This window comes from Cladophialophora psammophila, assembly GCF_000585535.1.
Source record: "Cladophialophora psammophila CBS 110553 chromosome Unknown aczJe-supercont1.21, whole genome shotgun sequence".
NCBI lineage: Eukaryota > Fungi > Ascomycota > Eurotiomycetes > Chaetothyriales > Herpotrichiellaceae > Cladophialophora > Cladophialophora psammophila.
The window spans coordinates 256,703-283,926 of NW_006912942.1; the positions used below are offsets into that span (position 1 = coordinate 256,703).

The following is a 27,224-nucleotide window of genomic DNA, read 5'->3' on the forward strand; positions in this document are numbered from 1 at the left end:
GGGAGAAGGTTGATTGGGCAACTCATGCCTCGTAGTGCGGACGGCGCCACGGCCTGGATTCCGCACTCAATGAATGCTTGAGTGGACGAGTGGGTGAGTGGGATGCGCTATCCGTTACGAGATACTGGGTTCACCACGGAAAACGACGTCATTTCAGGAACACCTGAGCCTTTTGACTGCAAAGCCGTCACAACAATTTCCAAGCCTGTCTTGCCTGTGGGCAAATCCGCGCAGTAATCTTCTGAAATGCACCAAAGACTCTCTTTTCTTTTACATACCATCAAACATCAGGCGTCAAACATCAGATGGTATCTAAGGATCCAGCACAGCAAAACTCCCAAATATGAACTTTTCCCGGGTCGTCAAAACCTCATGTTTAGCCAGACTTAGACAACCATCATGTTAATGCCATCCAAGACTCCCCGTTTGTGCTATCCGCTAAACACAAAACCCAAGCCCACCCATCATCATTGTCGTCGTCGTCGTCATGCCCACAGAAGCCCGCGAATTGTCCCAACACACCTGTCCTTTCCCTGGCCTCCGATTGAGCATGATTACCACCCTCACCGCGAATATACCCCATACACGCTCTGCCACTGCACCAACTCCCTTGTCAGCGTCTCCATCATATCCACACTCCCCATCGTCGCAAACTCCCTCTCATCCATCATCGACACCACATTGTCATCATCCTTCTCCTTCACATCTTTCAGCCCAGCCTCGACAGCACGCACGAGACTCGCCGTGGGTAAATTGCTCCCGGTCGTGCTCGAGGTGCTTGACGTCTTGCTCACGCCGTTTGGCGTGTTTGATCCCTTGGAACTTCCTCCGCTGCCACTGCTGACATGGATTGCTGCTTGGGCCTGCGTGGTCCGCTCCGTCTGCATGCGTCCAACAAATTCTAGAATCGCGGCCACCCGTCTTTTCATTTCGTTGAGACTTGTCCTCGCAGGATGCGTCTTCGCTTTTGAACTGCGTCCGCTCTCGCCGTTGATGCAGTGGATGACACCGGCTCCGCCTGCACTTCCTTTCCGGTCGGCAGCAGAAGGTGAATCTCCGTTTTTGTTATCGTGGCCGTTGATGTCGTGAGATGCATCCCGCAAAGGTGTATTGTCCCCGTCTTCGCCGTTTGCCTGGTCACGCGTAAACTGATTTCGCCCTAGTCTTCCTCGCCTTGCAGGCGCTCTGCCGCCGGGCTTGCGGTTATTGTTATGATTCGATCGACCAGAGGGGGGCGTGTCTGCTTTTGCTTTGCCATTGGCTGGTCCTCCCTTTGAGGGAGAGAGACTCGGGGTGGGAGGAGGCGAGTCTGGCTCACTGGTCAATATCTTGATTACTGGATGCGGGTATGGCTCACCATCTGCCCTTCTCCGTTCTGACCGAGCATTGCGTTTACTCGCAGCCTCCGCACGTTGAGCTGCCTGCTGTTCTTTTGCTTTTTCTCGAAGCTCCTTTTCGCGGTTGTTGCGAGCAGCAGCTCCCCTCAGTTTTTGCGACGTAGCTCGACCGTTCGTGGTCGATCTACTAGGCGGGTCATCAACCCCAGCTTCAGGTGATTCACTGCGCTTCGACACTGTCTCTGAGGAGTTGGATCCGGTACGCTGTCGCTTGGTGGTACCTTTGTGCCTGTCCAGATATCAGTAAGGCGTAACTCTCTCTGTCAAAGAATGACCTACTCTTCTGATTCATCTCTTGTGCGTTTGCCCAGGGTGCCCATCTCTTTGCTCTCCTCAATGGCTCGCCTCAGCATCTCGTCTTCGTCGTAGGCGCCCCGGCTGTTGAAGGTGGCCCTTCTTTTGGTACTCTCGGACTGTTTGTGCTTATTTTCCTTCTTGCGGCCCATTTCCGGATTTGAGGACAAGGGAGAGGATCGACTGGAGCTAGTCTCCAGAACGGGGAGATACCGAGAAGATTTTGGCCTGGTGGATGTAATGTGTCAGTCTTCTGTATTGACAGATTCGGCAAACAAGGTGACCACACGCAGTCACCACAAACAAATATTGAGAAAAAGGGTGAGATCCTTTCAGTGACGGGCCATTGCACACGCCTGGAAGCATAGGAGTTTGATAGGGGCTAGCTCACCCATTTGCTGCCTTTGTGATCTTGTGGTATTCTGGCTTGCACTGTTCACAGTAGTACTCATCCGGTAGCATGGACTCATCCAGCAGACCCATACAGCCGCCGTGTTGCCAGACACTGCAGTTGTCGCATTGGACAAAGAAATTGCCCGTGTCGTCGGTCAGGGCGTCGGGGATTGTTTGCTGCTGTCGCAGGGCAGGCGAAGGTCCAGGGTACTCGGCCTGTCCACAGATACAGCGAGTAATTTCCTCGTCAGCAGGGTCGATGTCATTTTCCTCATCGTCGCCCTGCTGTTTGACTATTTGTTCTTTGTCCTCTCCGTTGCGGCGACTGCGACGCGGTGCGACCTGCTCGGTGCGAGAGGATGAGTCTGCACCATCAGCAGATTCGGATCGTTGGGTGGAGGGCCTTCGAGGAGAGTTTGCACGATTGTTGGCTCGAGTGTCTCGATCCGACTTGGAGGTGATTGAAGCGTTGGAGTTTGTGTGGTTGGGACCGAGAGGGGGTTGCTGCGAGGAGCGAGCACGGGATGAGCGTCGGGGACTCATTTTTTGGGGGGGGTTTTCAACTTGTGGCCGGGGCAACTTTTCTATGGTATCGTGTAAGTGTCATGGCCAGTCAGGGAATCCAGGAGATGCCGTACGAGGGCTAGAAGAGGAGCGGTGGTGGAGAGGCAGAGTTCGCGCCGTGGGTGGGTTGTTACAAATTGATCGTGTTTTCTCACTGAGGAGAAGCGGGTGCTGGCAAAGTGAGAAGAGGGTCACAGAGACAGACAACAGAAGCAGCAGAGAGCCAGCATTGGAAACAGCATATTCACACTGCTGGGGATCAGGGATTCTGCAGGAGAGTGAAGAGAGAAGAAGCGGTTGTGTGTGCTCTGGTCAGAAGTGTGAACGCAGTCAAGCAGTTGCTGCGGCCCTCTTTGCTCTGCTGGTCTGGCGAGACTGCGGCGGTGACTGCACACACACTTGCGCCTGCGCACTTGCACCCTGCACCCTGCACTCTGGAGTCTGATGCGCTTGCACCGAATGGCCGACCAACGGCGAAACGGATCCCTTGAGTGGGCAACCGCGTGTGAGTGGCTGGTCATAGACGGAAAAGCGGGCCACCCAGGCCAATGCTCAGCCAGTGCGATTCCGTCTTCTGCCTCCCCCTCCAAAGGCCGCTTCTCCAATTGACTGGCAGTGATCCCACGCCCGATGCCAGCTTCTCCAACATCGAGCGCTGCATGACGGTGAGCAAGATCAGTGGAAAGCGCGAGATTCAGGGACCGAGAACTCGCTTGAGCACGTAGTCATACTCGTTTTATTCTGGGAACATGGACAAGACTTGGGGTGGAAAATTTCCAGGCGGCGAGTTGCAGGGCTTTTGATCGCATTTTTGCGACCAGCCGAGCTCTCCAACTCCATCGATCACGTGACTGGAGCGGAGAAAGGAGGATCTCTGCCCAGCCAATAAACGCGTCGGCCTGGACCCGCCTTCAACGCGTTTTCGCAATTTGCCATTTCCTACCGTAGTGGGGAAGTACGAAGTAGTAGGTATGCCCGAAATTCGTCCATCAACGAGGATTTGCCTCTCCATCATACTCACTCCGACTCATCGCATCCTTTGCAAGTCCATGCGCCTATCACTCGCATTGTGTCCAAGATTTGCGGTTACAGCTTGAAGATGAAAACGAGACTGATTGTCGGAAAAACAGGACAGTTGTTTGGGTTTTCGCATCTTGTAGCAGGGAGCCATTCAAACCTCACCTTGGTGTAAGGTGTGACAGCTTGGAATTCGTTCCGCGCGCCTTTGCGCTTGAATGCCCGGTCAACACGACCATTGAGACTACGAGCACGAGTTTCTTGCTGTCGATAAATCAGCTTGTGCTGCGTTCTCACAGAGCACTACCTGTCACATACCCAGGATGTGTTAGCGAGGAAGAACCCAACCCCGTTCATTCACCACCTCGACACCTTCCTGCTTTCAACTCTCCTCCTGGCGTACGATATATCTATCCCCGTTGCCACCGATATTGAGCTAAACTCAAGACTGCCGAGGACGTAGGCATGTTTGCCATCAGTTCGAAGAGAAAAACACCAAACGAGCAATCTACTATCACCCGCGAGGCAGGGCAAGGCTGGGAGCACCAAGCGTAAAGGTGATTGGTCCAGCCCGGCGTGGGAATTGCCACAAGGGGAAATGATTCTCGCTTCATGATGGAGTCATCTTGGGGGCGAGCGAGGGGCCTAGCAGCCCTGCGGACAGACAGAACAGGAATATATTATATGCCGCTAGGAAAATGGGGCTTTCAAGCCGAAGCGAAAGCGAAAGGGATGTTAGTCGTCTTCGACGAAGATCGTTCAGCGGAAACGTAATAAAGGGGAAGTGGTGAAGCCCGCACGTGGGTCATGTTTAGTGGTCTTAATCACCCAGAGCCAACAAAACCCAAGTCCATGATTTCATTCGCTGTTGGGCAACTCTGTGCTAGAATCGTTCAATTTGCTCGGCTGCTGGTGACTTGAGCGAAAGTTTTGTCAACGCCAAGTTCTGGTCTGTACCAAACACCGCTGAATGGATGCCCCAAACTCCCAAATTGCATGCCACATACGTGGGCTGTCCCTAAGAAATGTTGCTGCTCATCAAACCCTCGTGTTGTTGATACAGATTTTATTCGGCCGTCTCGTCGTAACGTCGTATCGTGGTACAAATGGACTCTGCTCTACTTCAATTGACCGAGATTGTCGGTGGTTCTCGCACAATGCTGGTTCAAAACAAAGGCTCAGGGCTTGACGGCGACATGTATCCAGGATCTTCCAGCTCGCTTATCCGGTGCTGTTTGGGAACCTGGACGCCACCAGCCTTCGTCACTCCGTCCCGCCGACCCATGGATAGGAGTTCTTCTTCCTTGGACTTGGCCTTCTCCTTCTCCTTTTCTTTTCCGCTGGAGTCGCGTGATTCTGTGGCAGGGCCAATGTCCGAGCTTCCTGTTTGGTCTCTTCTGTTCTGAATCAGAAGGCTCAGATGGCTCTTGGTGCGTGGAAGTTGCATATTCTCCAAGGACGAGTCGTCGTCATCGGCATCATCGGAGACTGTATCACTGGACATACTCCTCCACAACCGTGAAGATCCGATGTTCTCATCTCGAAGCGGGGACATGGCTTCCTTTTCTCTTTCCTTTCCCTTCCGCACATCCAGGGGCACCTCATCTGCAAACCGGACAACGCTACCTGTCTTTTTGATTCGATTTAGACCAGCAAGGTTTGTAGAACTGACCAACTTCTTCTGTGTTTCGACGAATTTGCCTCGGAAATCTGGATCCACGAGTTCTGCCGAAGCAGTAGGTAGAGCAAGTGCAGTGGTTGCTAGGACAAGGTTGTCAGATGCCGAATCTACGCTCTGCCATGAAGAGGCGGAAGGCAGAGCAAAAACGGGTCCACTGGTGGTGGCTGTCACTCGAGTCGTCAGCTTGTCAACCCCTATGTTGTTGTAAGAAGTACTTACAAGGCACCATTGGCAAACCAGGAGGCGGACCTCTGGCAGCAAGACGACCTACAACAGCACCAGGGTCTTGAGTTGTGGCATCAGCCACAGCGGTTTCCTGCTGTCCCCTCAGAGACTTCGGTACACTTGGCCCCCCTGGAGACTTCTGTGAACTGGATTTTCTTCGTGGGATCTGAGGTCTTGTCCTCGACTTTCCAGCGGTGGCCAAAACAGGCAATCTTTGTCGCCCGCCACTAGTGGTTCTACTCAAGGTCGGCCGCGAAGATGATTCTGAAGTAGCGTGAGATGTAGATCCCGAAGTATCCTCAGATTGCTTTCGGCCATGTCCGCCGGCTTGCATAAGGGAGGGATAGGAATCCCCGTCACCTCTGTCAGTCGTCACGGAAGGAAACTTGAAGTTTTGCAAAGTGGGTGCAACGTTTGGCCTAGTTCGTGGAGTGGAGCCCGAAGTCTGATGGATCTCAGAGGCAGGAGACAAAGGAGAGGGTGTGTTCGAAGCTTGGTTTGGGGTGGAGAAATCCTGAGCGATTCCAGTCAGCAGGAAATCTGAGAGATGATGTATGGAACAGACAGTACCTGTGAAACGAGTCTCCGAGGTCTACTGATGCTGTCTTCGATTGGGGTTAAGTCCAAGTCTCCATTGCATTGAGCCCACAGATGCACCAGTCGCGCAGATGTCATAGACTGGGTGAGGATCGGACTGCTCCATACTCTCCAGAACAAGTTCCGCAACCTCGTGGAGGAGGTGTCCTGTGTCGCTTCGCTTTGAATGGCGTAAACTAGCAACCCGTTAGCCATTACCGGATGGTCAACCATGAAAGGACACAGACCTTTCCAAAACTTGCTGAGCACTTCTGCGTTGGTGAGGTCGAGATCAGAATCATCGAGAGCATGCTGTTGAACGTTGGGATTGGCATTAATCAGTCCTTGGGGTAAAACGGCCGTCATGACATGCGGCGGTCAAGGTATGTCTCCCTCGGTGGCAGCTCCACGAAGCCGAAGGTCAAACTCCGAGTCGGCCAAACCATATCCTTTTGTTCCAGCACCGTGGTCCACGACCAAGATGGAGCGACAAAGGGGATCAAAGGAAAGAAAAGGAAGTGGTAGGCGAGGTGAAGGGAAATAGGTGGGCGGCAAGGGCAGGAGGAGCCCAGCGACGCCGTGCGTATCGTGGCGTGGCGGGGAGGAGCCCAAAGATCGGTGTGTAAGAATAGATGAAGGCACAACCGGGCAAAGAGGTTTTTTTGGCCTTGTTTTTCTTTTTCCTCAGTCCCTACCACGGACACCCAATGTGCGTGTAACGGTAAGTAGTGCGGCTGGCCAAAGCCAATGCCTGCGAACCAGATTTGTACCTGGAGACGGGTGGAAGTTCGCTCGAGGTCGAACTAGATCACCGCTAGAGCTGAAAACAGCAAGGACCACTGGCGTCGTCGATCGAAAAAGGTCACTACTTTGGGGGGGGTTAAAGAGGGAGAATGAAAAGACCTGGTCCTGGGCCTGGGGGGGGGCCCTTGGATATGTGGTGAGAAATCGAAAGTCTGGGATCCGCTGCCGAAAGCCTAAAATAACGGGGGGAGCCAGTGACGGCCAGCGAGGGCCAGTAGAGAAGCCGCGCGGAAAGGGATCCGTTGGGTAAAACCGGAGCCCTGAGTGATTGAGTCGAGGAACTAGAGACAAGACGGGCTCAGTCCAGCTGAAATACCTCTGGGACACGGTTGATTGAGTGCCCTGAGTTGGGCCTGGTGGCACTGGGGGGAGACGAATTGAGGGTTCAAACGTGGGCGATGGTGGTGACAAGCAAGTGGCCGCGTTCGAGAGGACCAGGTGATGGGTGACGGAGCTAGCGCGGGAATGCCAGTGTTGAATCGGCCTTGAGAGACGGCGGCCGGATCAATCGAAAAGGAGGAGAGGCGGAGAGAGGGAGGGAGTGATGTGTCGAGAGAGGTGTTTGAATGTGTCTGGAGAATTGGCGGGTGGGTAAAGCTTGCAGTCAGTCACAAAGAGTCGGAGTCGCAGTCGCAGTCGCAGTCGCAGTCGCAGTCAGCCGACCCCACGACCACGACCATCGACCCAGAAGAAAGAACCGAAACAAGGTTCTAGGTTCACGGCAGAAGTGATGTTGATGCAGGAACCAGGCCCAGATGGCCCAATATCGGTTCAGATATGGGCTGGTGGTTGGTTTGGACCCAAAGGGTTGATGAGCTCATGTACGAACGGGCGGATGGAGAGGGGTTACAAAAGCCGCCATCATCGGCTCCAGGGTCCTGGACGAAATCCAGGGATCGGGAAATGGAAGGGGAAAGGGAAAGGGAAAGGGAAAGGGAAAAGGAACAGACCAGCGAAAGCGGGAATGGTGATCATGGGAACAAGCATTCACAGTGCGTGTTTATTGACAGACAAGGTGTTGATGGGGGTTGTGCAGAGTGGCGGTCCAAAATACCGCATCGGTCATAGTCAGCAGTACCACCCGAGAGGACAAAAGCACCACACCACACGAGGAGTGGGCGAAGGGAGGGGGGAAAGGCGGAGGGAACAAAGACGGCGAGAGTAGAGAAAAGAGGTGGATTTGTGCTTCCACCCACACACCATTGGAACAACAGACGCCGGATAAATTTCTAGCTGGTTATACCACATGAGGCTTAAAATATGTAGGTGCGCCTCACTCGGACGAATGTAGATCCCAGGATCGCCATGGCCATGGCCGCCAGGGAGCCACCTGGAGCCACCGACACAGCGACAGGGCAAGGACAGGGGTGCAAGGTGGGACACTAGAAAAATCGAGAACTCGGCTCAGAGAAAGAGACGGTTCAACGGCAAAGACCAAGACCCGATAACGTTCTACTCGGTAGGCCAGAGGAATAATATTATTAAAACCAAAAAAAAACCAAAAAAAAAAAAAAAAAAACAGAGCCCGAGGTATTGTTGAAAAAGAACAGAGGAAGTGGAAGAAGGTCTTCCATCACGTCTTGGGCCGGCATCTCTATTGGTCTCTTTTCTTCCTCCTTCCTCACCTCTCTCTCCCCCTTCTCCCCCTTCTCCCTCCACCTCCTTACCGAGTACTGGGTACTCGGTAGTCTCCTCTGCTCTGTAGCCTGGACACCGCACACCGCAGCTTCGTCAACCCAACCTTCGCTTCTCCTACTGCTCGTGGCTAGGTACCTCCCTCACCAACGTTGCATCGACGGGTACCTACTCAGTACCCAGTACCTAAGTAAGTACAACTTTGTTGTCCCACATCCTTTTACCCCCTTCCCCCCTCCGCGCTAACTATCTTAGTAGCTTGTTCCCTTCTGCTCTCGAATCGAGCTTCTCACTCCAACTGCGCTCCACTACACCGCATCGCACCTCAGCCTGGCCATGGCCAAGACTACTGCTGTTGTACGAGTACTCCATACTACATACGTACTCAGGGCAGGTCCTCAAGTAGCCCGGACGAAAGCTTCTTCCCAGCTTGACTCCCCACTCCACTCCCTACCGGCCCTCCCATTCTTCGGCCCCGGTCTAATCCTGCAGCCATTCTCACGCGCCAACACATATCCGCATCCACGTTCTTGGGTCGTCCCCTTGCTTCCGCCCCGGATGTGCAGCTACTGTACGTGCACAGGCTATCGGGTCCTTGCTGAAGCCGGCATCCTTACTCAGAAGGCCCTAACCGACCCCAGGCAAACAAAGCCACCGCCTACCAATGGTACACAGACTTCCTCCTGCGTGTGTGGTTGGTCGCCCATCTCCTTTCCGAAGAGCCTGGTGCCATGATACCTCCCCACGCTCCTTCGGCCTACTATGTAGGTACGCACAATAGAGTCCTTGACAAACTCTCGATCAACTCCTTGCTTCCAAACTTATCTTATCGGGTGAGTCACAAATGACTGTTTCGAATCAATCATAGGTATGTACCCAATATTTGCGATGTACCACATGCTCTTTCATTTCCTCGGGGACTTCGGTGACAATATCAGCTGCGGCCGCCATCCAGACGAGTCCTTCGCTACATTCCTTGGTATCCGGTGCCGCTACATGATGGATATAGCTAAAGTCCCTGAGATAACCACATTGCTCATCTGTTTGCTTGAGGTCTCATCCACCGTACCGGTCTGGATCTCCTTGGCTCTTGGAGCGGTCTGGCCGCTAATAGTCACTCCAATGACAGTTGGAGAGCTTTTGATGCCCAAAGCTCCTTGAATCTCGGTTCGATACCAGCTGTAAAGTCTACAGCAGGAATGCCCGGGGCCTTCCAGGCCATGTGGATATGCGTCCTGTGGAGAGAAATCCCCCTCTCCTGGCGCACCCCTTCTGGCCATGCTTCCAATGTCGATCATGGCAAGAGGTCGAGGCCTTACATCTTTGCCATAATGGATTAGATACGCTATCGCACCATGCCGTGTTACGTGGGATGAAGTGCTGTGGTCAATTGCCTGGGTTATTCTGGTCGCCGGGCTTTCGCCAGGCTTTCCAACTCCTAACGCATCTTCATTACCACGAATGGCGGTTACAAACGGCTAGCGGCCAAGGCCGACCGGATCTTCCCCGATCCGTCTGAAAAGCAAACAAGAGCTACGCACATGACTGGCAATGCCTTTGCGATTTGTGCTCTTATTCCTGCTTGCATTGAGCAGTTTTGAATGCTTTGACTAGCTCGTACGTACTAGTCTCCAAGGCACATTCCCACAGCGGTCTTTTCCTTACCATCGTCCACATTCATGACATTGGAGATGAGCGCCTCTATGTGCAGGTATATCTACAATTGCGAAGTCAGCGAGCTAGACCACCAAAAGAAGCAACAACTTGGACGATCTAGAGGGTATGTGCACTACCGCTTGCCGCCGGAAGTAGATGGGAGAAGAAACTTACCCTCCGTCCACGCGCAAATCTGCGCCCGTGACATACCGACTGGCATCACTCAGCAGGTAGACCACAGCTCCTTGGAGGTCCTCAGGAGAACCCATCTTGCCCACTGGGATCAAGGATGTCCAAGTTTTGTTGAGTTCTGGATTGTCATCAAGGATTTTGCGGGTCCTGCAGGGGGCGTCAGGCAGCCGTGGACAAACACAGGGGCGATGAAGCACTCACAGAGCCGTTAACATGTAGCCAGGGCTGATACAATTCACTCGGATATGTGCGTGTGCCCATTCCACGGCCAAACTAGCGGCCAGATGCCTGACAGCGGCCTTTGCCGCGTTGTACGGCGCCTGTGGTTGAGGCACATTGACGACGGCGCCAGACATGCTCCCGATCATGACAATGCTCCCGTGCGTGATGTCGCGTTCCATCAGATGCCTTCCTACCGCCGTGCTAAACAGATACGTCCCGTCGACGTTGACGCCCCAGAGTTTCTTCATGCGCTCATACGGGTACGTCTCGGCGGAGAAGTTCTCTGTGAATCCGGCCGACGTCACCAAATGGTCGATTTTACCGTGCTCTTTGAGAATCTCGGCGATGCATGCATTCACGGACTCTGGGTCTGACACGTCGGCGTAGTGCGCTGTCACCTTAGGGATATAGTCTTCGGAGCCGCTGTCTGCGTTTTCCTTGGCCATCATCGACATGAGTTCCGCAGCTTGCTTTTCACCTTCCTCCTCTATTCGGCATGACATAGGTTAGCGTACTTATCTTTTCGAAGCCGTTCCTCAAGAATCTAGTGGACGATTTCACATCACGCTCTCCCGCAGATACCGCCAGACGACTGTGAGTATTGAAGGTTGCAGTGTCAAGCCAATGGCTCGAGGGCCTCGCTTCCTTATAAACAAGAACATGGATGACAATGGAATTTTCGAGAGCTTACTATTCAGATCGACGATGGCCAAATCAGCTCCTGATTGAACAAGGCCTTGACCCATGACCAATCCGAGCCCTCGAGCACCGCCGGTGACGACTGCCGTCCTGCCCTCGAGACTGAAGGTCGGCAATGTTCTGACATAGCGGATCCCTCCTCTCCCGCGCAGTGGACGGTCCCGGGGAAACTCCTCTTCTGGTGGGTATTCGACCACGATATCTCGATCGGTCCGTGCAGCTGAGCCTTCGTGGGGCCCCGCCGAGGTGCCGGTAGCTTCGGTTGAAACTTTGTGATACGGATCTGGAATGTCCTTTTCCAGCTGAGGGGCAGTAGCTCGGAGGGAGCGGCGGGAGGAGAAGGATAAAGGTCGGGCGAGGGACGGGTTTGAGCTGATGGTCGAGGCAGCGGAGCGCAAGTTTTTGAGACGAGATATTTGCCGGAGCAGGGAGAGGGTTGTGGGCGTGTTCATGTTGGATTTCCTTTCCCTCTTTTGACTGTTTCAATGCTTCATAGAGTTTTGGCTCTGACGCCGGACGAGTAGGTGCAAGGATAAGAGCAACGCCCTTTTAAGCTCGTCAGGCCCTTCCTTACCGAGTGCCTCACTCTCGACGCCAGAACTGTAGCCGAGAGCGATGCTTGTTCCTGTTTCCCAGTGCTTTCTTTTCCTTTCTCTCTTTCTCTCTTTCTGTCTTCCGTCTCCTTTGGTTGCTCCCAGTCACTCAGTGCTCTGCAACTCTTAGTCTTTCTTCCTTTCGTTTTGTTTTATCGAATCCCCGGCCACCAATGTAACGTAGAGCGAGACGACTTCAATCGAATCTCAACGCAACCGTCACCCAGAAAAGACAGTCAGTGGTTCCAGCACGCTCGTACCGAATGTCTCTGTAAACGAGCGAGCAAAAGGTTTCGACAAGGGAATAGAGGAGGGAGAGACAGAGGGAGAAGGAAGAAGGAGAAGGTGCATGTAGCTACGTAGCCTGGTGAGCCCTTTTCCCCAAAAGAAGGTTTTTTTCGTCCCAATGGGTTGGTGGGAGCAGTGTTGGAGGGGGGGTTGATGTCATCGGTGAGTTCAGAGTCGGGTGGGCTGGTAGTCCCTGAGCTACCTGAGCTACCTGAGCTCCCTTCCCCGACTCCTAGCTCGCGAGCTCAGACATTGGGCAAGACATGAAGATACACGCCAGTGGTGTCGGCAACTACAGACAGGGTACTCCGACGGCGGATTTTCATGCGTAGTTGAGCTACGTCGCTTATCGATGCCCCAAGCGTCTTTCATCTTCGATTAAATCCAAAGACGACCTTTTAAGGGCAAACCCAATTATTCCGTACTCCGTGCTACTACCATATATGTAGCATTCATGGCTCGCTCGCTACAGGGGCTTCGGCACTGGCGGGATACCCAGATGAGTTAGTCGGCGCGACGGCTACAGGTTCTACACCGAGTAATCTTTCATGGTCGAAATGCGTTGGGCTGAATTGTCACTTGGTACGTACTGGGCACTGTGGTATGAGTGAACAAAATTCAAATTACCTGCTACCTGGTCTGGTCTTGTCTGGAGCTAGAGCGCATACAGTACGCTTCGATCGCCGTACTCACCCTCTCCATTTACCGAATCAGTAGGTTTGCAGCCTTTGCGCGTGGCACTGGCATCAGCGAACCATGTCTCTCAGCTTGATCAAGGACAATCCACGTAGCGCTTTAGTCGACATCCTCTCCTCACAGGGCGTTTTCTCTGGCAGTGCAAGTCCGCAGAGTCCGAGTATCGCTTGGCCATTTTCTCCCCAAGTCTTTCCCATCTGCTCTTCTGTTCAAGCCTTATTGCCGCGTCCCCGTCTCTCGGCCTTCCTCTCCGAGACGAACCACCACGTGCCAAAGGCCGCAGTCACGCACCACAGGATCAGACCCGTAAAGTCGAAGCCAACGGCAACTTTCATGCGATGCACGCCGCTCTCGTATTCAACCTTCTCGCCGATGTACATGGAACCGAAAATGCCAGACAGCGTCGCGAAGAGAATGGTGAGTACCCAGTCCCACGCGAACAGCAGGGCAACCGTGCGGTACTGGAAAAAGATGCTGGCGAGTGAGAAGATGAGCGCGGTGACTGCCGCCAGAGAGCCCACCGTGACGGCGAAAACCTTGAGTGCGATTAGTCCTCTGACATATTCAGGCGGGAAAGAAGTCAGAGCGTTGTTCTTGGGGTTCGTCGTACGTACCCATTTGGAGTCGGCGTACTTGTCCTCCTTGTTCGCAGTATTGAGATCCACCGCATACATTCCAATCACCACGAGGGCGACGATCAGCTGGGCGGACCGGAAGACGAGGTTGAAGACGTTGGATTTGCGGAAAGTGGAGAAGATCGAGAAGAAACCCATGGTTAATACGGTTGACTTTGCAAAGAAGTGTTGCTGGGGTTCTGTGTGTGTGCGTTTGAGTTTGGGTGGTTTTGGTGGGTTCCGAATTTGGTTCAACTGTTGTTCGAGTGTAGTTGATTGGAGTGATGGCGTTTGCTAATGTCCAGCAAAAGGGGGGGGGGGGGATTATATTGAACTGTCTGTGTCAGATGTTGCAGAATGTGAGAAGGCAAGGCGGTTGGGCCGACTGCTCAGGCAAATACCTTGGGCTATCAAACAAAAGGAATGTGCTGCCTTGTCGAGTCACTTCAATGGGCGTTTGTTACTGAGTGAAACGAAATGGCAGTGATGAAGAGAGCTTTGTTTGTTCTTGGTGTGTTTCCGTGCAGTTGACAATGGCCTGGCTTTGTGTCGTCAGAGAGGCTTCCACTGAAGTTGTTGTTAATAGCTGCGACGGCTGGGCTTCTATTCAAACAAACCTATACGAGGGACAAAGATGAAATGGAAAAAACACCGCTTCTCGCCCTTCTCCGGGCATGTTGTTGAGGAATGAAAAGCACCAAAAGCGATAAAACGACACAAACATGGACCGAGGAAAGATTCCTGATAAGTGACGGGGCCTTTTGTTTGAGAAACAACTGGATCTGGAAATGCAAGTGGTTTGCATTTGCGTCATTGGGAAACACCAAGAATGTCGCTTGGGACTGCGGGGATGTGGCTTGACGGTGCACAAAGGCGGGCATGAGGCTGATTGAGTTGCCATTGGGCCATTGGGCCGTTGGGCACCTTTTCGGATCTACTGGGTACGCTCCCATCAAACCATGATCCCTGTCATTCTGCCTGAGCTGCCTTGGTCCCACGTCAATGCACACGCAATCTCCCCGTCCAACTTTCTCAATCTTGAGCAAACAGAGTCCAGAGAGGCAGGGGTGCATCCCCCATTCATTACCATGCCGGATCAATAGAAATGGAATACTAATTTTATCTTTTTGGGAGGGAGAGGAGTATGTGCAGGCTACCCGGGGATTGTCCAGAGGGCCCGGAGTATGGGGACGAAGGCAACTGTGTAGATACAGAGAAGATCAAAATGCCAAGGGAAATGAAACCGACGCCAACAAAACGAGTGACCAGATCAGAGTCCAATGCGATGCGAAAGACAGGCCGAAACAAGACGAGGAACACAGCAAAAGCACAGATAAGAAACACGGACCGAGCTGTCGAAAGCCCAACTGTCATCGTGTCCCTCCCCCTCCATGTGTTCCTCCTGCCTTGTCGGTGCTGGCATGTGACGGTCCGCTAGCAGCCTTGTTCGGAGCAGTCGCTGTTGGCGGTGCCGGCATTGGGACGGGGTCATCGTAGCCGTAGTCCAGGTCGTCGTCGCCAAGCTGGTCCAGCGGCTGATTATCATAGACATGCGGAGGCACCACTGGGCCAGTGTAGTTGCTGGCTTTTGTCCCACCCTTGGTCTGCTTCTTTCCCTTCCTTCCCTTGAGTTTGGCCTTCTCCAACAACCGTCTTTTTTCGGCGAGTCGGCGCCGTTCCTTGCGATCCTTGATCTCGTATTGGCGGATCAGCGCGTGGGGAGGTTGACCGAAGATGCTCTCGTACTCGCAGAATTCACAGATCCAGATGTCCTCCGGCGCCGGCGGATGTTGCAGATTGTTGTATTCTTGTTGAAGTCTTCTCTGTCGGGCAGCCAGGGCATACACATCTCCTCTCCTTCTCCGCGGCTTCTTTCCCTGGGCGTTGGCATTTGGGACCGCTGGGGCCGCGGGGGCAGGTTGAGTGTTTGGTTGGACCACATTCGGGCTGGTCTGGGTTGTTTGAGTGGATACTTTCTGGTGTGCTGTGCCCTGAGCTGGAGGAGCTAAATTGTTGCGCTGGGCGTAACCCGGTGAGTATAAGCTCTGCTCAGGAAAGGTCACGCCTTTCGCCTCGCTCTCGCACGTAAAGGTAAACTGCGAACTCGTATGGGCTTGTTTGACTTGTTGATCGAGGACACCCACATTTTCTTGACCTTTTCCCAGCGGCTTACGAAGCAGGGCCGTGGCGTTGGCGATGGCAGCAGAAATGATACCCTGGTCTTTGGATTCTTCGGCTTCGAAAACCGTTAGTCACCCTTGCTCCTTTTCTTCGATTCTTGGGTTCTTACCTTTGGCGTTGACGGACATGTTCTGGTCATATTTAGATGGGCCACTCCGAGCGTTGGAGCCATTAACCGAAACACCAAGCGGATTTCGACCCGGTAGCTTTCTTGTGCTGCGCCCTCTACCGGCTCCTTGGACGCCAAGACCAGAAGGGCTTCCGGCGTGAGCGATTGTGGAATAAGAATCGTCTGCTGCGCCGTCTTTCGTCCCGCCAATTCCCATATGCGCCAACTGATCTGTCACAGATGAATGATGCAAACTCAAACTGCCGGAGGTAGGTATTTTTCTTTTTTTCTTGTTATTAGTATTTTCGAACGCCTCATAACCGTCCGACCCAGAGGTGGTGCCTTTGGTAGAGTATCTCTGGCGCCCAGATCGGGGAGATCGAGGAGAAGACACAAAGTAATGACGGACAGGAACAATGCGTTCATCTTGAGAATCTAGGTCATCCTCATATTCGTCGTGGTGGCAATGATGGTGGTGATGAGGACATTCATGGTCGTCGTCATGGTCATGGTCGTGATCCTGATCATACCCATCACTGTGTTGGTGCACTAAAACCTTGCTGTCGTTTGGATATTCGCCATTTTCACCATAGTGAGTGTATGTCGGCAAGCTCGTCGAGGGGAGTGTAGGAGGGTATGTGATAGCCTCAGCAGCCTCTTGGGACAGCCGGGACTTGATGGACCGTTTGGGGAGTGGCCGAATCAGTCGTTCGGGGAAAACAGTAGAGGGAGTGTCAGGGGACGACAGGTAAGAAGTGTCTAGATGCCAAATGTTATTCTGTGTTGGGGATGGATCCGAGACGATTTTTCGGACTGCCTGTGGGAGTCATACTGTATGCCATCTTCAATACTCTTTCCTCCTTTTATTGAGCCAGAGCCAACAAAGATTTTCCCTGCCCCATCCAATCGTAGTATGCGGAGTTGACGCCAAATCCTGACAGTGCTCACAAGGTTAGTTAAGGTTCGACGACGATCAAAGATCTTGATCCCATATCATGTGGTGTTTGATTGCCCTCGTAGTGTCAATATAGAAATGGGTGGACGTACCAGCGAAACCGAATTATTCAGCCAAGTCTGATGATGGATGGTCGGACAACTCTTATGGGGCAGTGGCTCTTCCTTCTTGAATAGATATCCAAGCAGTCTATTGCGGAGGAGAGATTGAGGATGCAGTATGCGGGTGAATGGACTCGAGCGTCAAGAAGAAAATTCTAGTGGTTGCCAAAGACTGTTCAACGATAGCTTTCACGGGCAGAAGCAGATGCAGATGGAGGTGCAGTTGGACTCTGCGTTCGATATCGGCTGCCAAGCCCCAAAGTAGCCGAACTGGAGCCTCGTCTCATCTCATCCCTCCCTCCTCGCCTCCTTTCCAACAATGTCTCACGAATGTTTTTTATTTGCTTCCAACAATTACAATAGGGGTTTTGTAAGCTAAAGGCGGAGAGGAGCCACATTGCATTCATTTACCACCCGTGCAATATAGCTCTTCGTGTATCTGTTACTTTCATGCAAATTATATCATGCCAACACTAAGCTGCTCGTCAATTTCATGTCTGAGAGCCAGTAATCCTGTATTATCCCGAGCTTGAGTGATCGTTAACCGTTGAGTGGATGGACCCCGTCATTGCAATTTATCCTTGCTATCCCCCCAAAAATCAGTTCTGCTTGCTCATATTTTTCGAACTCGCGCTGGTGGCGGCGACATTTTGAGAATTTCTTCCATTCTTTGATGCGACTCTCTTTGCACGGCTGCTGGCAGTTGATTTGGGAGGCCCAACCTCGTCAGGCTCCTCTGTGGCCTTTCTTTTGTTCTCCCTTCGAGGGCCTGGTTCGTTGATGATTGGCGGTTTGCCTTGCGAAATCTCTATTCCGCTGACTACAGAGGTGTCGTCCTTCTGATGCCCGTCTCTTTTTGGATACGCCATGGCTTCCGACATAACTTCAGTTTCATCCGTATCTGCAGCCATGGTTTCACTTGAATCTGGCGGGGAGGGAAGACCTGCCTCTACTCGTCGCCGTTTCCGGGGCATTTCATCATCACCCAACTCTTCCGATTGTAACACCACATTTCCCGGTCTGAGGCTATCCTTGCCAACTCGAGAGAAGCCTCTGCCTTCATCATCTTCTTTGCCAACGACAGCATGACGAAGTTTGGTCGAATTCGGCGCAGATGCTTCCTTCGAATTCACACTGTGTTCGTTATGCTCCTTTCCCGGCACTTCTTCTGCAATACTTTCTGCAACTTCGTCCTCCTCTTCAAATTCGGCTTCGGCGTGTTGGGTTCTTTGATCAAAAGACGATTGCCGTTGCACGTGTCTGAGACCCATATCTTCTAGACTCATGTCCTTTGCCCAACTCTCATCGTCTCCTGTCCGTTCTGGGGATTGATGCCAGCCGTTGTCCTTGATGGCAAAAATGTCCTTCCAATTCTTCATGAGAGCCACCCTCTCCTCTTGACCATCGTTGAACGCGGGAGTCTTTCGTCCTGAAGGTTCAGCCCAGATTGTGCCCTTAATGCCACTGACTAAGAGTCTGTCCTCGTCCAACCGCGAAAGGGGGATGTCAATTGTCTCTACCAGTTTCCGCTTCTTTCCCCGTCTAGAATCCTGGACAGCACCGGGAGGGGGTTTGGCAGTAGGGCCGATTTGAGGATTCTTTCTCAGCAAGGTCGGGTCATCGTCCATGTAGTCATCCGAGTAATACTCCCAGTCACTATAGTATTCATCCAGCTCGTTCTTGACTGCGTCTTCGTCTTGGTACACAGGACTGTGGACGGTATGCTCGGCAAGGTCATCGGCCAACTCTGGAGTTGGGTCTGCGTCCCACAGGATGTCCTCAAGATCGTCATAGGGCGAGTAGGTATAGTCTTCGATATCGGACATTTTGAGGAAGGGGTCGTTTCATCACATCCAGCTTGTTTTCAAGAAGACATGGCAATTGTCATCAAGAGGACGTGGTGGAGAGACCGATGCAGATGTCGAAGGTGGTTGGAAGGGAATCACTCCAGGCTCATCTCTTGAGTTATTTTTTCCTCTTTCCACTCAAAGACTCTCTCAACGTCGTTTGAGCAATCATGTAACCCGAGGACGGCGTGATATGCAGGACGGGGGGACAAATGGAATTCAGTGTGACGATGTCGGGCAGGCATTTTTGGAGAAGCCACACGCGTCTGGATCCCCCGCCATGGTACCATCATCCGCGGAACATGGGATGCTGCCATTTCCGACGCCATGCGAGGACAGCCGAGTTTCTGGGGACGGCTTCACATACCCATTTCTCGCTTCATTGTCCGTAAATTCTTATAAACCGAGCCACAGTGCATGCTGAAAATGTGATCAGCCCTTGTCCCAGCGCTCAAAATGTCCCACTACCCTTTTTCTCGAGCTGCGGCAACCCTACGGCCGAGAACCACTTTCCGCTCCTACTCGGCCAAGAGCATCGATTCAATTCTCATTGCAAATCGAGGCGAGATTGCTATAAGAGTCAATCGTACTGCTGCCCAGCATGGCATCCGCACTACTACGCTATACACGAATCCAGATGCTCTCTCGCAGCACGCTCTTTCCTCGCCCTTCTCATTCCATCTCGGCGCAACAGCCGCTTATTTGGACCAGGAGAAAATCCTCCGAATAGCGAAACAAGAGGGTTGTCAAGCTATCCATCCCGGCTATGGCTTCCTGTCTGAAAATGCAGAGTTCGCAAAGAGATGTGCAGAAGAAGGCGTCACTTTTATTGGCCCTCCTGCAAGCGCCATTGAGGATATGGGGGATAAGGCCAGGAGCAAGGAGATCATGAATGCCGCCGGTGTTCCCTGTGTACCGGGCTACCACGGATCCGATCAGGCCCCTGAGACACTCGCACAAGAGGCGGAAAAGATTGGCTATCCTGTCCTAATCAAAGCCGTTCGGGGCGGGGGAGGCAAGGGGATGCGAATCGCAAAGACTGCCCAAGAATTCCCAGACATGCTTGAGAGTGCAAGGAGTGAGGCCAGAAACTCATTTGGCAATGACGAAGTCCTAGTCGAGAAATACATCACCACGCCGCGCCACATTGAAGTTCAAGTTTTTGCTGACAAGCATGGAAATTGTGTTGCCCTCGGTGAACGAGATTGTTCCATTCAACGCCGCCATCAGAAAATACTTGAGGAGTCTCCAGCTCCAAATCTGGACGATTCGATTCGCAAAGATCTGTGGGACAAGGCACGAGCAGCTGCGTTGGCTGTCAACTATGAAGGTGCTGGTACCGTGGAATTCATCTTCGACAATGACACGGGCGAATTCTACTTCATGGAAATGAATACTAGACTTCAAGTGGAGCACCCTGTTACAGAAATGGTAACCGGCCTGGACCTTGTCCATTGGCAGATCTTGGTTGCGGAAGGCAAACTTCTTCCTCTTACCCAAGAACAAGTCGAGGAGCAGATTTCTCACCGTGGACATGCTATTGAAGCTCGAATCTATGCCGAGAACCCGGACAAGGGATTCATACCTGATTCTGGCAAACTTCTACACGTTCGGCTCCCCAAGGAAACCACAAACGTGCGGATAGATAGCGGATTTGTGCAAGGCGACGAAGTTTCGAGCCATTACGATCCCATGATCGCCAAATTGATCGTCAGAGGCGAGACTCGGGAAGACGCTCTACGCAAAATGGTTGCAGCATTGCAAGACTACGAAGTCGCAGGACCAGTAACGAACATTGGCTTTCTCAAGAGAATATGCAAATCCCCCGACTTCGTGACCGGTAACGTCGAGACAGGATATATCGGAAAACACCATGAGGAACTCTTCCCCGAGATAACTGTTACCTCTGAAGTTCTTGCTCAGGCAGCGATTGCTTCGTTCCTTCGCCATTCAAATGCTCCAACTTCGAAAGCAACCTCTTTAACGTGGCAACTGTCCTCCCCCTCGTGGCTCAACACATCGTCGGACTTCCAGCCACGAACATTCCAGTTCACCTCCACGAGCATCGAACCTGGATCCGGAAAACAGCCTAAAATCCTCGCCGTGGAACTCCAACAAATGAGTCCGGGTACATTCTCACTATCAACGCCATCCAACCCCGAACCGATGACCGTTTCATCCTCCTTAGACTCCAAGACAAATACATTGACAACCTACTTTCCTAATACACGACATACCTCACATATCATATTCTCTCCTGCCTCAACCACATCAGACTCTGCGTCAAACCCAGAAAAAATCCACCTCTTCACCCCGCACGGCGCTTTTCTTCTCTACTCACCTTCACCTCCATGGCTGCAGAAAGCCCTCGGCGTGACCGAGAAGCCTAATTCATTGCTCTCCCCCATGCCGGCTAAGATTCTCCGTGTACTCGTTTCGCCAGGGGACGTGGTGAAGAAGGAGCAGCCCCTGATAGTTATCGAGAGCATGAAGATGGAGACAGTTATAAGAAGCCCTATAGAAGGGGCCAAGGTGCAGAGAGTGGTGCATATGGAGGGGGAGGTCGTGGGAAGTGGTGTCGCACTTGTAGAATTCGAAGAAGACGGAACAGACGAGGGTGAAAAGTGAGCGGTGATGCAAAGCGACGACGGAGATGAAGTGTGAAGGTGCAGATTCCATTTCTTTTGGACGAGTGGGAATCTTGCAAGACTATAGTAACAAACCGATCCGGCCCGGCGGGTTAGCTAATGTTGATTTCGGGAGGGCCCAAGCTCGGGAATGGCACGAGACGCTATACCATACACTCCATTTAGAAGAGCACCGTGAGAAGTCACCTAAAATCGCAAGAGAGGCTGACTAGATTTCTTCGCCTTCGTCTGTGGGATTCCTTTTTTTCTATTCTCACTTATTTGGCGATCTTGGTATTCACCCCATGATCAGGGACGTGCGCTTCGGGAGTGAAGCCGCTGTACCGAAGTTGTTAAAAGCACAAACTTAACAGCGAAAACAGGAAAATCGAAAGTGCTCGGAGCATTTTACACACGCATCCTTAGAGCTAAGGAGAAGCAGTTTTTTCCCTTCTCTTTTCTCTTTTAAGAAAACCAACAAAAAAAAAGACCAAAAAAACCCCAAAGGAGTGTATTATTAGTTAGTTTGGCTATCCCAGAAACCGATTGCCTCCGTGAAGCGGCACCCGCATATACGCGCCCTTGTCCCTTTCCTTTTCCTGATGAACAAAACCAAGTAGTATTGGTGGTAAGAGTTGATGTCCCAAGAAAAATCCTCTCCCATCGCTTTCATTCTTCTGGAGAGAAAGAATGAAAAGGCCTACACCCTACCTCTAGTAGTCCTGCTTGAGCCTCATGTGCTTGGTTCTCTCAACAGCTCCGTGGGCGGAGCGGAGGGTGAGGCCTTAGGTCAAAGCTCTTGAGAGCACTCTCAAATCAACGACTTAAGGCCGATCGGCTTGTTCAGAACTGGATGGGGTGTTATCAGCCTCATCGTCGTCGTCATCGTTCGAAATCCCGCCATCATCACCGTACATGTCGGTCTCACCCTCTTCTCCAAGTTCACCAGAACTGAATAGCGGATCCACCACCGAGTGATGGATGACACTATCCGTCTCATCAACAGAACTATTCGTTGAATTTGGATGTCGAGCAGCTCGCAACGTCTGACTTGCATTATAGATCAGCCCGCGCAATCTCTCAATCTCCGCATCCCGCTCTCTGACCGCTGCCCGTGCGGTATCAAGCTCTTGCTGTAGAAGATTATTTCTCTCAATCTGCCACCTCATATTGCGCCAGTGTGCTTGATTCTCAAAATCAAATTGACGGTAAGCCTCTTCCACTTGCTGGAAAGACCGATGCATGGCTTCCATGGCAATTTGAGCATTGTGGGCTGCAACTGGTTCAAAACGATCGATCTGAGTTGGTCCAGCATTTCCGGTCTGAGCGGCGGCATTTTGAGCAGCTACACGGTCGGTTTCCTCTGTCAACCCAGGATCTACTCCTGCGGATTGGTTTGCCCCGCGAAGCTTCCAGGCTTTCAACTGCTCGCGACCGGGTCGTGGAAGTGGAGTATTGAGGCTGCAACTTCGAGGCTGAAGCTCGAAGTGTCCCAGAGAGACCTGTTCCACCTTGCGTTGTTTACCATCCGAGGAGAATTGGTCATAATCTGCTGACCAGCGGGTGGGAGTCTCGTCCTTAGGATCTTCCAGATTCGTGGCGAGCGGCTGTCTCTGCTCAGGTGTCAGCTGGCCTTTGAGAGTGAGAGATGGGTCAGAAAGCCCAGGCATAAGAAGTCCTCCTGAAAGGCAAATAGCTTTGTAATCAATCTCGCTATGGCCATTGTATGGAGGACGTGGTTCGAGAATTTGCGCTTCCAGCCAGCCACGTATTGAACGACGAGTTGCAGCTTCAGCGTCCAAATCTATCGCGGATTCGTCGGAATCTGGAGGATCGGGTCTCCTAGTAGTCGTCAATTGTGAGTCGATTCGCTCCAATGCAAAGTTTTCCTCGGCTCGTCGGCGTCCTTCCTCAGACTGTTGTCCAGGAGAAGCTAAGTCCGAGTCATAGTCAGCCTTACTTGATCCATCCGTAAAATTTGCAATAACGTACCTCAGCATCGATCTACCTCGTGAAAGAACGGTGAGATCAGATTGCAGCACAGGCTGCTCAGTGCCAGAGTCGTTGGTAGTAGGTTCTGGAGGAGCGGCGAGAGGAGATTGCGGCTCGGGTTCCTCAGTGCCATGGTTTTCGGATGCAATTTCTGGAGTAGCCGTCATAGTGGATTGCGATTTAGACTGCTCAGTGCCAGGGGCGTCGGATACAGTGTCTGGAAGAGCAGCGGTAGCAGGTTGCATCTCGGACTGTTCAGTGTCAGTGTCTTCGGTAGCAGATCCTGGCCCCTGAACCACAGAGTAAGGGCTATTCTCGGTTCCGTGATGTCGAGGCGGCCGTCCAGGCTTGAACACATGGAGAGCAGACGTCAGCTTTGCCATGACACCTCTCAAGAATGCCTTGGCCTTTCCCATTTCGATATCCCAGAGAGTGCACTTACCGGTCTGAATTTAGTGTTGAGGACGAGTTGTTGAAGAGAAGGAAGCTGTCAAGGCTTGGTTTATGTTGTGTTAACAAATGCGAAGACCTTTCCAGCGAGTTTGTGTTGCCCGTTGTGCTGCAGCAAGGCAAGCACACCAGGGACGAAGGGGATATTTATATGAATAGAGAACCTGTGGCCCCTTTGCCCGTTTGAAACAGTAGATGAGGCAATGCGTGAGGCAAAAGCATACCTAGGATATTGAGGCATTTGTATCATGTCTTACCAGGCCGCCTGAGGAACAAAGAGACATCTCAGATCGGATTGTCTGGGTGGATCAGCTGAAGACCCAGATATATAAAATAAGTGGGACCCTGCTTGGATCTCAGCGAAGGCAGTGAATGCTTGGAAGAGCAACTGTATGTCGAAGCTCCAATACCAAGGTCCCGGTCATCACTATGCTTGCCTAGATATATCACACAATTCAAGATGGAGGTTTGTGCAAAACCCAGCCCGCATTCATGCAGGAATTGTGACAAAGGAAGCACACAATGAGCTGACAATGGCAAACGCATCCACATGTTCGTGTCAACAAAGGAGTTTGTGAACTGCTGTGGACATACACAGTCGAGTTTGGATCGAGACGGAGTTCATTCAAGGCTGCGCTCTCTGACCAACCCGGTCAAGCCCGGTGTAGATCGAACAAAGGAGAGTTCCTAAGAGAGAGACGGGCACGGACGGGCAAAAAGAAGTACTTGTAGACAGGTTGAAAGGTAAGGGTCAAGCTAATTCCAAAGAGGGATAGTGGAATGCTGACGCCGCGGCGACGGAAGGAAGAACAATCCTCCGAGCCCCGAGCCATTTGCGCCAAACACTACGAACAATATCATCGAGCCTATATCTTTAACCCCCCCATGTGTTCACATGTGGGTTGACCATAACTTAGTATTCACTCACCATCTTCGCATCATTTTCCCTTGTTCTTTCACTTCCCGTACTTGTAGCTTTTTGTACCTCGGTGACATGGACTTCTCTTGGTGAGGAGTTGGAATTCCATCGGTCGCCTGCAAGGTCACAGCTCGCCACCATTTTCAAATTCGCCTTCTTTAAATTCGGCCTTTACCCTACTTTCACACCTTTTGGACTCAGATCTCCCCATCAGACAAGATCAGCAACTCATTATCAGTATTCAGAAAGAACTTGATTGTTCAGTACGGTCTGGGTTGCTGCTGTGATTGTTCACCCCTCAGTTCGGCTTCCACACAGTTGACTCTTGCCTGTCTTTTGTCCATTAATCTCGTCTTGACATTGTTGCCATGTCCGCAGGTGCGATGAAAGAGTCTGCCCAGGACTGTGCAGCATAATTATCTGACTTTCTCTATGCAGATACGCCACGCATCGTCCCTCTGACTTGCCATGGTCACTCCCGGCCGATCACACATTTGAGCTTTTCCTCCATCGTGGATGATGATCAATACTACTTGATATCGGCTTGTAAAGGTGAGATTTTATGCGCCTAGGCCGGGCTATCTCTGACTCAATTCAGACAACAACCCCATGCTGAGAGATGGCATGACAGGAGATTGGTATGGTTATTTGGCGCCCATGAATTCCGTCGCTGACGTTGACACAGGATTGGAACATTCATTGGACATAAAGGCGCGGTATGGTCGTCAAGGCTGTCTTCCGATGCCAGGATCGCCGCCACTGGATCCGCAGACTTCAGCGCGTAAGACTGGCACTTCTCATATTCTGGTTTTTTCACGCTGACAATACCCAGGAGAATCTGGGATCCCCAGACCGGAGAGTGCCTGTACATCTTAACTCACAACCACATAGTTCGGGCCGTCGCATTTCCAATTCAGACTAACCCGCAGTGTGTGGCGACCGGTGCGCAAGACAAGACACTCAAGATATTCGACCTTAGTCGAGGTGGCAGTGCTGCTTCACCCGATCAGGTCAACGGCGTCTCCCCGATCACCCCAACCACCACTTCCGAAGGACATGAGATTGGAGCAGGCCAACACGGGGGCAGCATCAAATCGATTGTGTGGAACGTTGACTACAATATTCTCACTACTGCTTGCGAAGACAAGACTCTGCGATGGTGGGACTTGAGGGTCCAACGCATGATCGCCAGTGTCAAGACAGAGCAGGACATCATGTCGTGCGAGCTTTCGACCAACAAAGCGGAAGACAGTAACCCAGGAATTCTCAGTGTGGCGGCTGGACGGTCCTGTCTCTTTTTTGACGCCGGCAGACCTGGAGAGCTGATCAAACAAGTTAATTTCGACCACGAAGTTGCCAGTGTGGCCATCAACCCTACAACGGGACGCTTTGTGACCGGTGGCGGGGTTGACACATGGGTCCGCGTATGGGATTTCGCGCAGGAAAAGGAACTAGGTGAGCTTTGGCCTTTCCGCATACTGCGCTCACTGTTAACCCTTTGCAGAAGTTCTCAAAGGCCATCATGGCCCCATCTGGTCGACTGCATTCTCTCCTGATGGTAAGATCTATGCGACCGGAAGCGAAGACGGGACAATAAAGTTGTGGAAGGCTTGCAAGGAGCCATACGGTCTCTGGCGCTGAGCCAACTGCGACTCGTCTCCGACCGGAAGTTTGATCCAGCGTAAATGACAGGACTGTCGAACATTTTTGTGGAATGCTCATCCATCTAAGCCCTGGAACAGCACGGTACGCAATAGGCGGTATTTGGTCTGGTGCTCCGGACATCAAGCGGACAAGTGACGCCGACAGCGATGTCCATATGTATGTGAGCTGTCCAGGATATTAACCGCGACGATCAGAAGGGTCCATGGCGCCGGAATGACATAACGACGCGGCTCGACCGCGGATGATGTTCAGGCACCGGAAGAATTGGTGGACCGGAAGTAGGTGCTATTGGGTACTTGGGGCAGTTCTTTAGGTGTGGCCAGAGCCTGGCACGCTGCCAGCCCGCAATGAGCTTCGGCCCCTTGAACCGTGTGCATGCAGGAACCAGAGGATGGGGCCAGGGGGACAGCAGAAGGCGAGAAAGCCAGCTCAAGCATAGACTACATACCCAGTACCTACCTAGATAAAAATCAATCTTCTAGGATCGTGGACCAGGGACGTGGGATTGTACATAGCAAAGGACGCGCTGAGGACCTTCAGTCTCCTTGTTATGTTCCTGAATGTACGGAGTCACTAGGGTACTAAGTCGTTCTAAAGCTTGCCTGCACTCGATGAAGCAGTGTCCTGGCAAGAAGAGGCAACTACATTGCAGCTCCGGGGGGGGCTGTGGGGGTCAGCTGCCAATCAAAAGGGGCAGCCCAAGCGGCCATCTGACACCGACACCGCCAGTTCCAGGTTGCTTTAAGTGCTAAGATCACCAAGTTTCCGCCGTAGCGGCCAGTAACCACCGAGGCCAGTCACCAGTCACCAGTGAGCTGGGCAGCTGGGCAGC

At 52.3% G+C, this 27,224-nt stretch overlaps 9 protein-coding genes across 9 annotated transcripts; 2 read left to right on the forward strand and 7 right to left on the reverse strand.

The window, feature by feature from the left end:
- Positions 1 to 563: 563 nt before the first annotated feature.
- On the reverse strand, positions 564 to 2,627 carry A1O5_10725 (uncharacterized protein; the record flags this gene model as incomplete). The annotated part of the gene is made up of 3 exons (XM_007751300.1): positions 564 to 1,626; positions 1,677 to 1,919; positions 2,083 to 2,627. The coding sequence occupies 3 exons, from the start codon at positions 2,625 to 2,627 to the stop codon at positions 564 to 566; spliced, it is 1,851 nt and encodes a 616-aa protein (XP_007749490.1).
- A 2,203-nt stretch (positions 2,628 to 4,830) lies between these two features.
- On the reverse strand, positions 4,831 to 6,513 carry A1O5_10726 (uncharacterized protein; the record flags this gene model as incomplete). Its single annotated transcript, XM_007751301.1, has 4 exons — positions 4,831 to 5,510; positions 5,566 to 6,085; positions 6,142 to 6,344; positions 6,396 to 6,513. 4 exons carry the CDS (start codon positions 6,511 to 6,513, stop codon positions 4,831 to 4,833), a joined length of 1,521 nt encoding a protein of 506 aa, XP_007749491.1.
- A 3,899-nt stretch (positions 6,514 to 10,412) lies between these two features.
- Positions 10,413 to 11,807, reverse strand: A1O5_10727 (gluconate 5-dehydrogenase; the record flags this gene model as incomplete). The annotated part of the gene is made up of 3 exons (XM_007751302.1): positions 10,413 to 10,581; positions 10,636 to 11,143; positions 11,348 to 11,807. The coding sequence occupies 3 exons, from the start codon at positions 11,805 to 11,807 to the stop codon at positions 10,413 to 10,415; spliced, it is 1,137 nt and encodes a 378-aa protein (XP_007749492.1).
- A 1,334-nt stretch (positions 11,808 to 13,141) lies between these two features.
- Positions 13,142 to 13,705, reverse strand: A1O5_10728 (uncharacterized protein; the record flags this gene model as incomplete). The annotated part of the gene is made up of 2 exons (XM_007751303.1): positions 13,142 to 13,468; positions 13,547 to 13,705. 2 exons carry the CDS (start codon positions 13,703 to 13,705, stop codon positions 13,142 to 13,144), a joined length of 486 nt encoding a protein of 161 aa, XP_007749493.1.
- A 1,211-nt stretch (positions 13,706 to 14,916) lies between these two features.
- A1O5_10729 (uncharacterized protein) lies at positions 14,917 to 16,678 on the reverse strand (the record flags this gene model as incomplete). Its single annotated transcript, XM_007751304.1, has 3 exons — positions 14,917 to 15,782; positions 15,837 to 16,595; positions 16,669 to 16,678. 3 exons carry the CDS (start codon positions 16,676 to 16,678, stop codon positions 14,917 to 14,919), a joined length of 1,635 nt encoding a protein of 544 aa, XP_007749494.1.
- An 813-nt stretch (positions 16,679 to 17,491) lies between these two features.
- Positions 17,492 to 18,718, reverse strand: A1O5_10730 (uncharacterized protein; the record flags this gene model as incomplete). The annotated part of the gene is made up of 1 exon (XM_007751305.1): positions 17,492 to 18,718. The coding sequence occupies one exon, from the start codon at positions 18,716 to 18,718 to the stop codon at positions 17,492 to 17,494; it is 1,227 nt and encodes a 408-aa protein (XP_007749495.1).
- Positions 18,719 to 19,195: 477 nt separating this feature from the next.
- On the forward strand, positions 19,196 to 21,367 carry A1O5_10731 (3-methylcrotonyl-CoA carboxylase alpha subunit; the record flags this gene model as incomplete). The annotated part of the gene is made up of 1 exon (XM_007751306.1): positions 19,196 to 21,367. The coding sequence occupies one exon, from the start codon at positions 19,196 to 19,198 to the stop codon at positions 21,365 to 21,367; it is 2,172 nt and encodes a 723-aa protein (XP_007749496.1).
- An 823-nt stretch (positions 21,368 to 22,190) lies between these two features.
- Positions 22,191 to 23,774, reverse strand: A1O5_10732 (uncharacterized protein; the record flags this gene model as incomplete). Its single annotated transcript, XM_007751307.1, has 1 exon — positions 22,191 to 23,774. The coding sequence occupies one exon, from the start codon at positions 23,772 to 23,774 to the stop codon at positions 22,191 to 22,193; it is 1,584 nt and encodes a 527-aa protein (XP_007749497.1).
- A 1,321-nt stretch (positions 23,775 to 25,095) lies between these two features.
- A1O5_10733 (uncharacterized protein) lies at positions 25,096 to 26,368 on the forward strand (the record flags this gene model as incomplete). The annotated part of the gene is made up of 6 exons (XM_007751308.1): positions 25,096 to 25,105; positions 25,166 to 25,279; positions 25,326 to 25,365; positions 25,413 to 25,508; positions 25,560 to 26,182; positions 26,232 to 26,368. The coding sequence occupies 6 exons, from the start codon at positions 25,096 to 25,098 to the stop codon at positions 26,366 to 26,368; spliced, it is 1,020 nt and encodes a 339-aa protein (XP_007749498.1).
- Between the last annotated feature and the right edge of the window lie 856 nt (positions 26,369 to 27,224).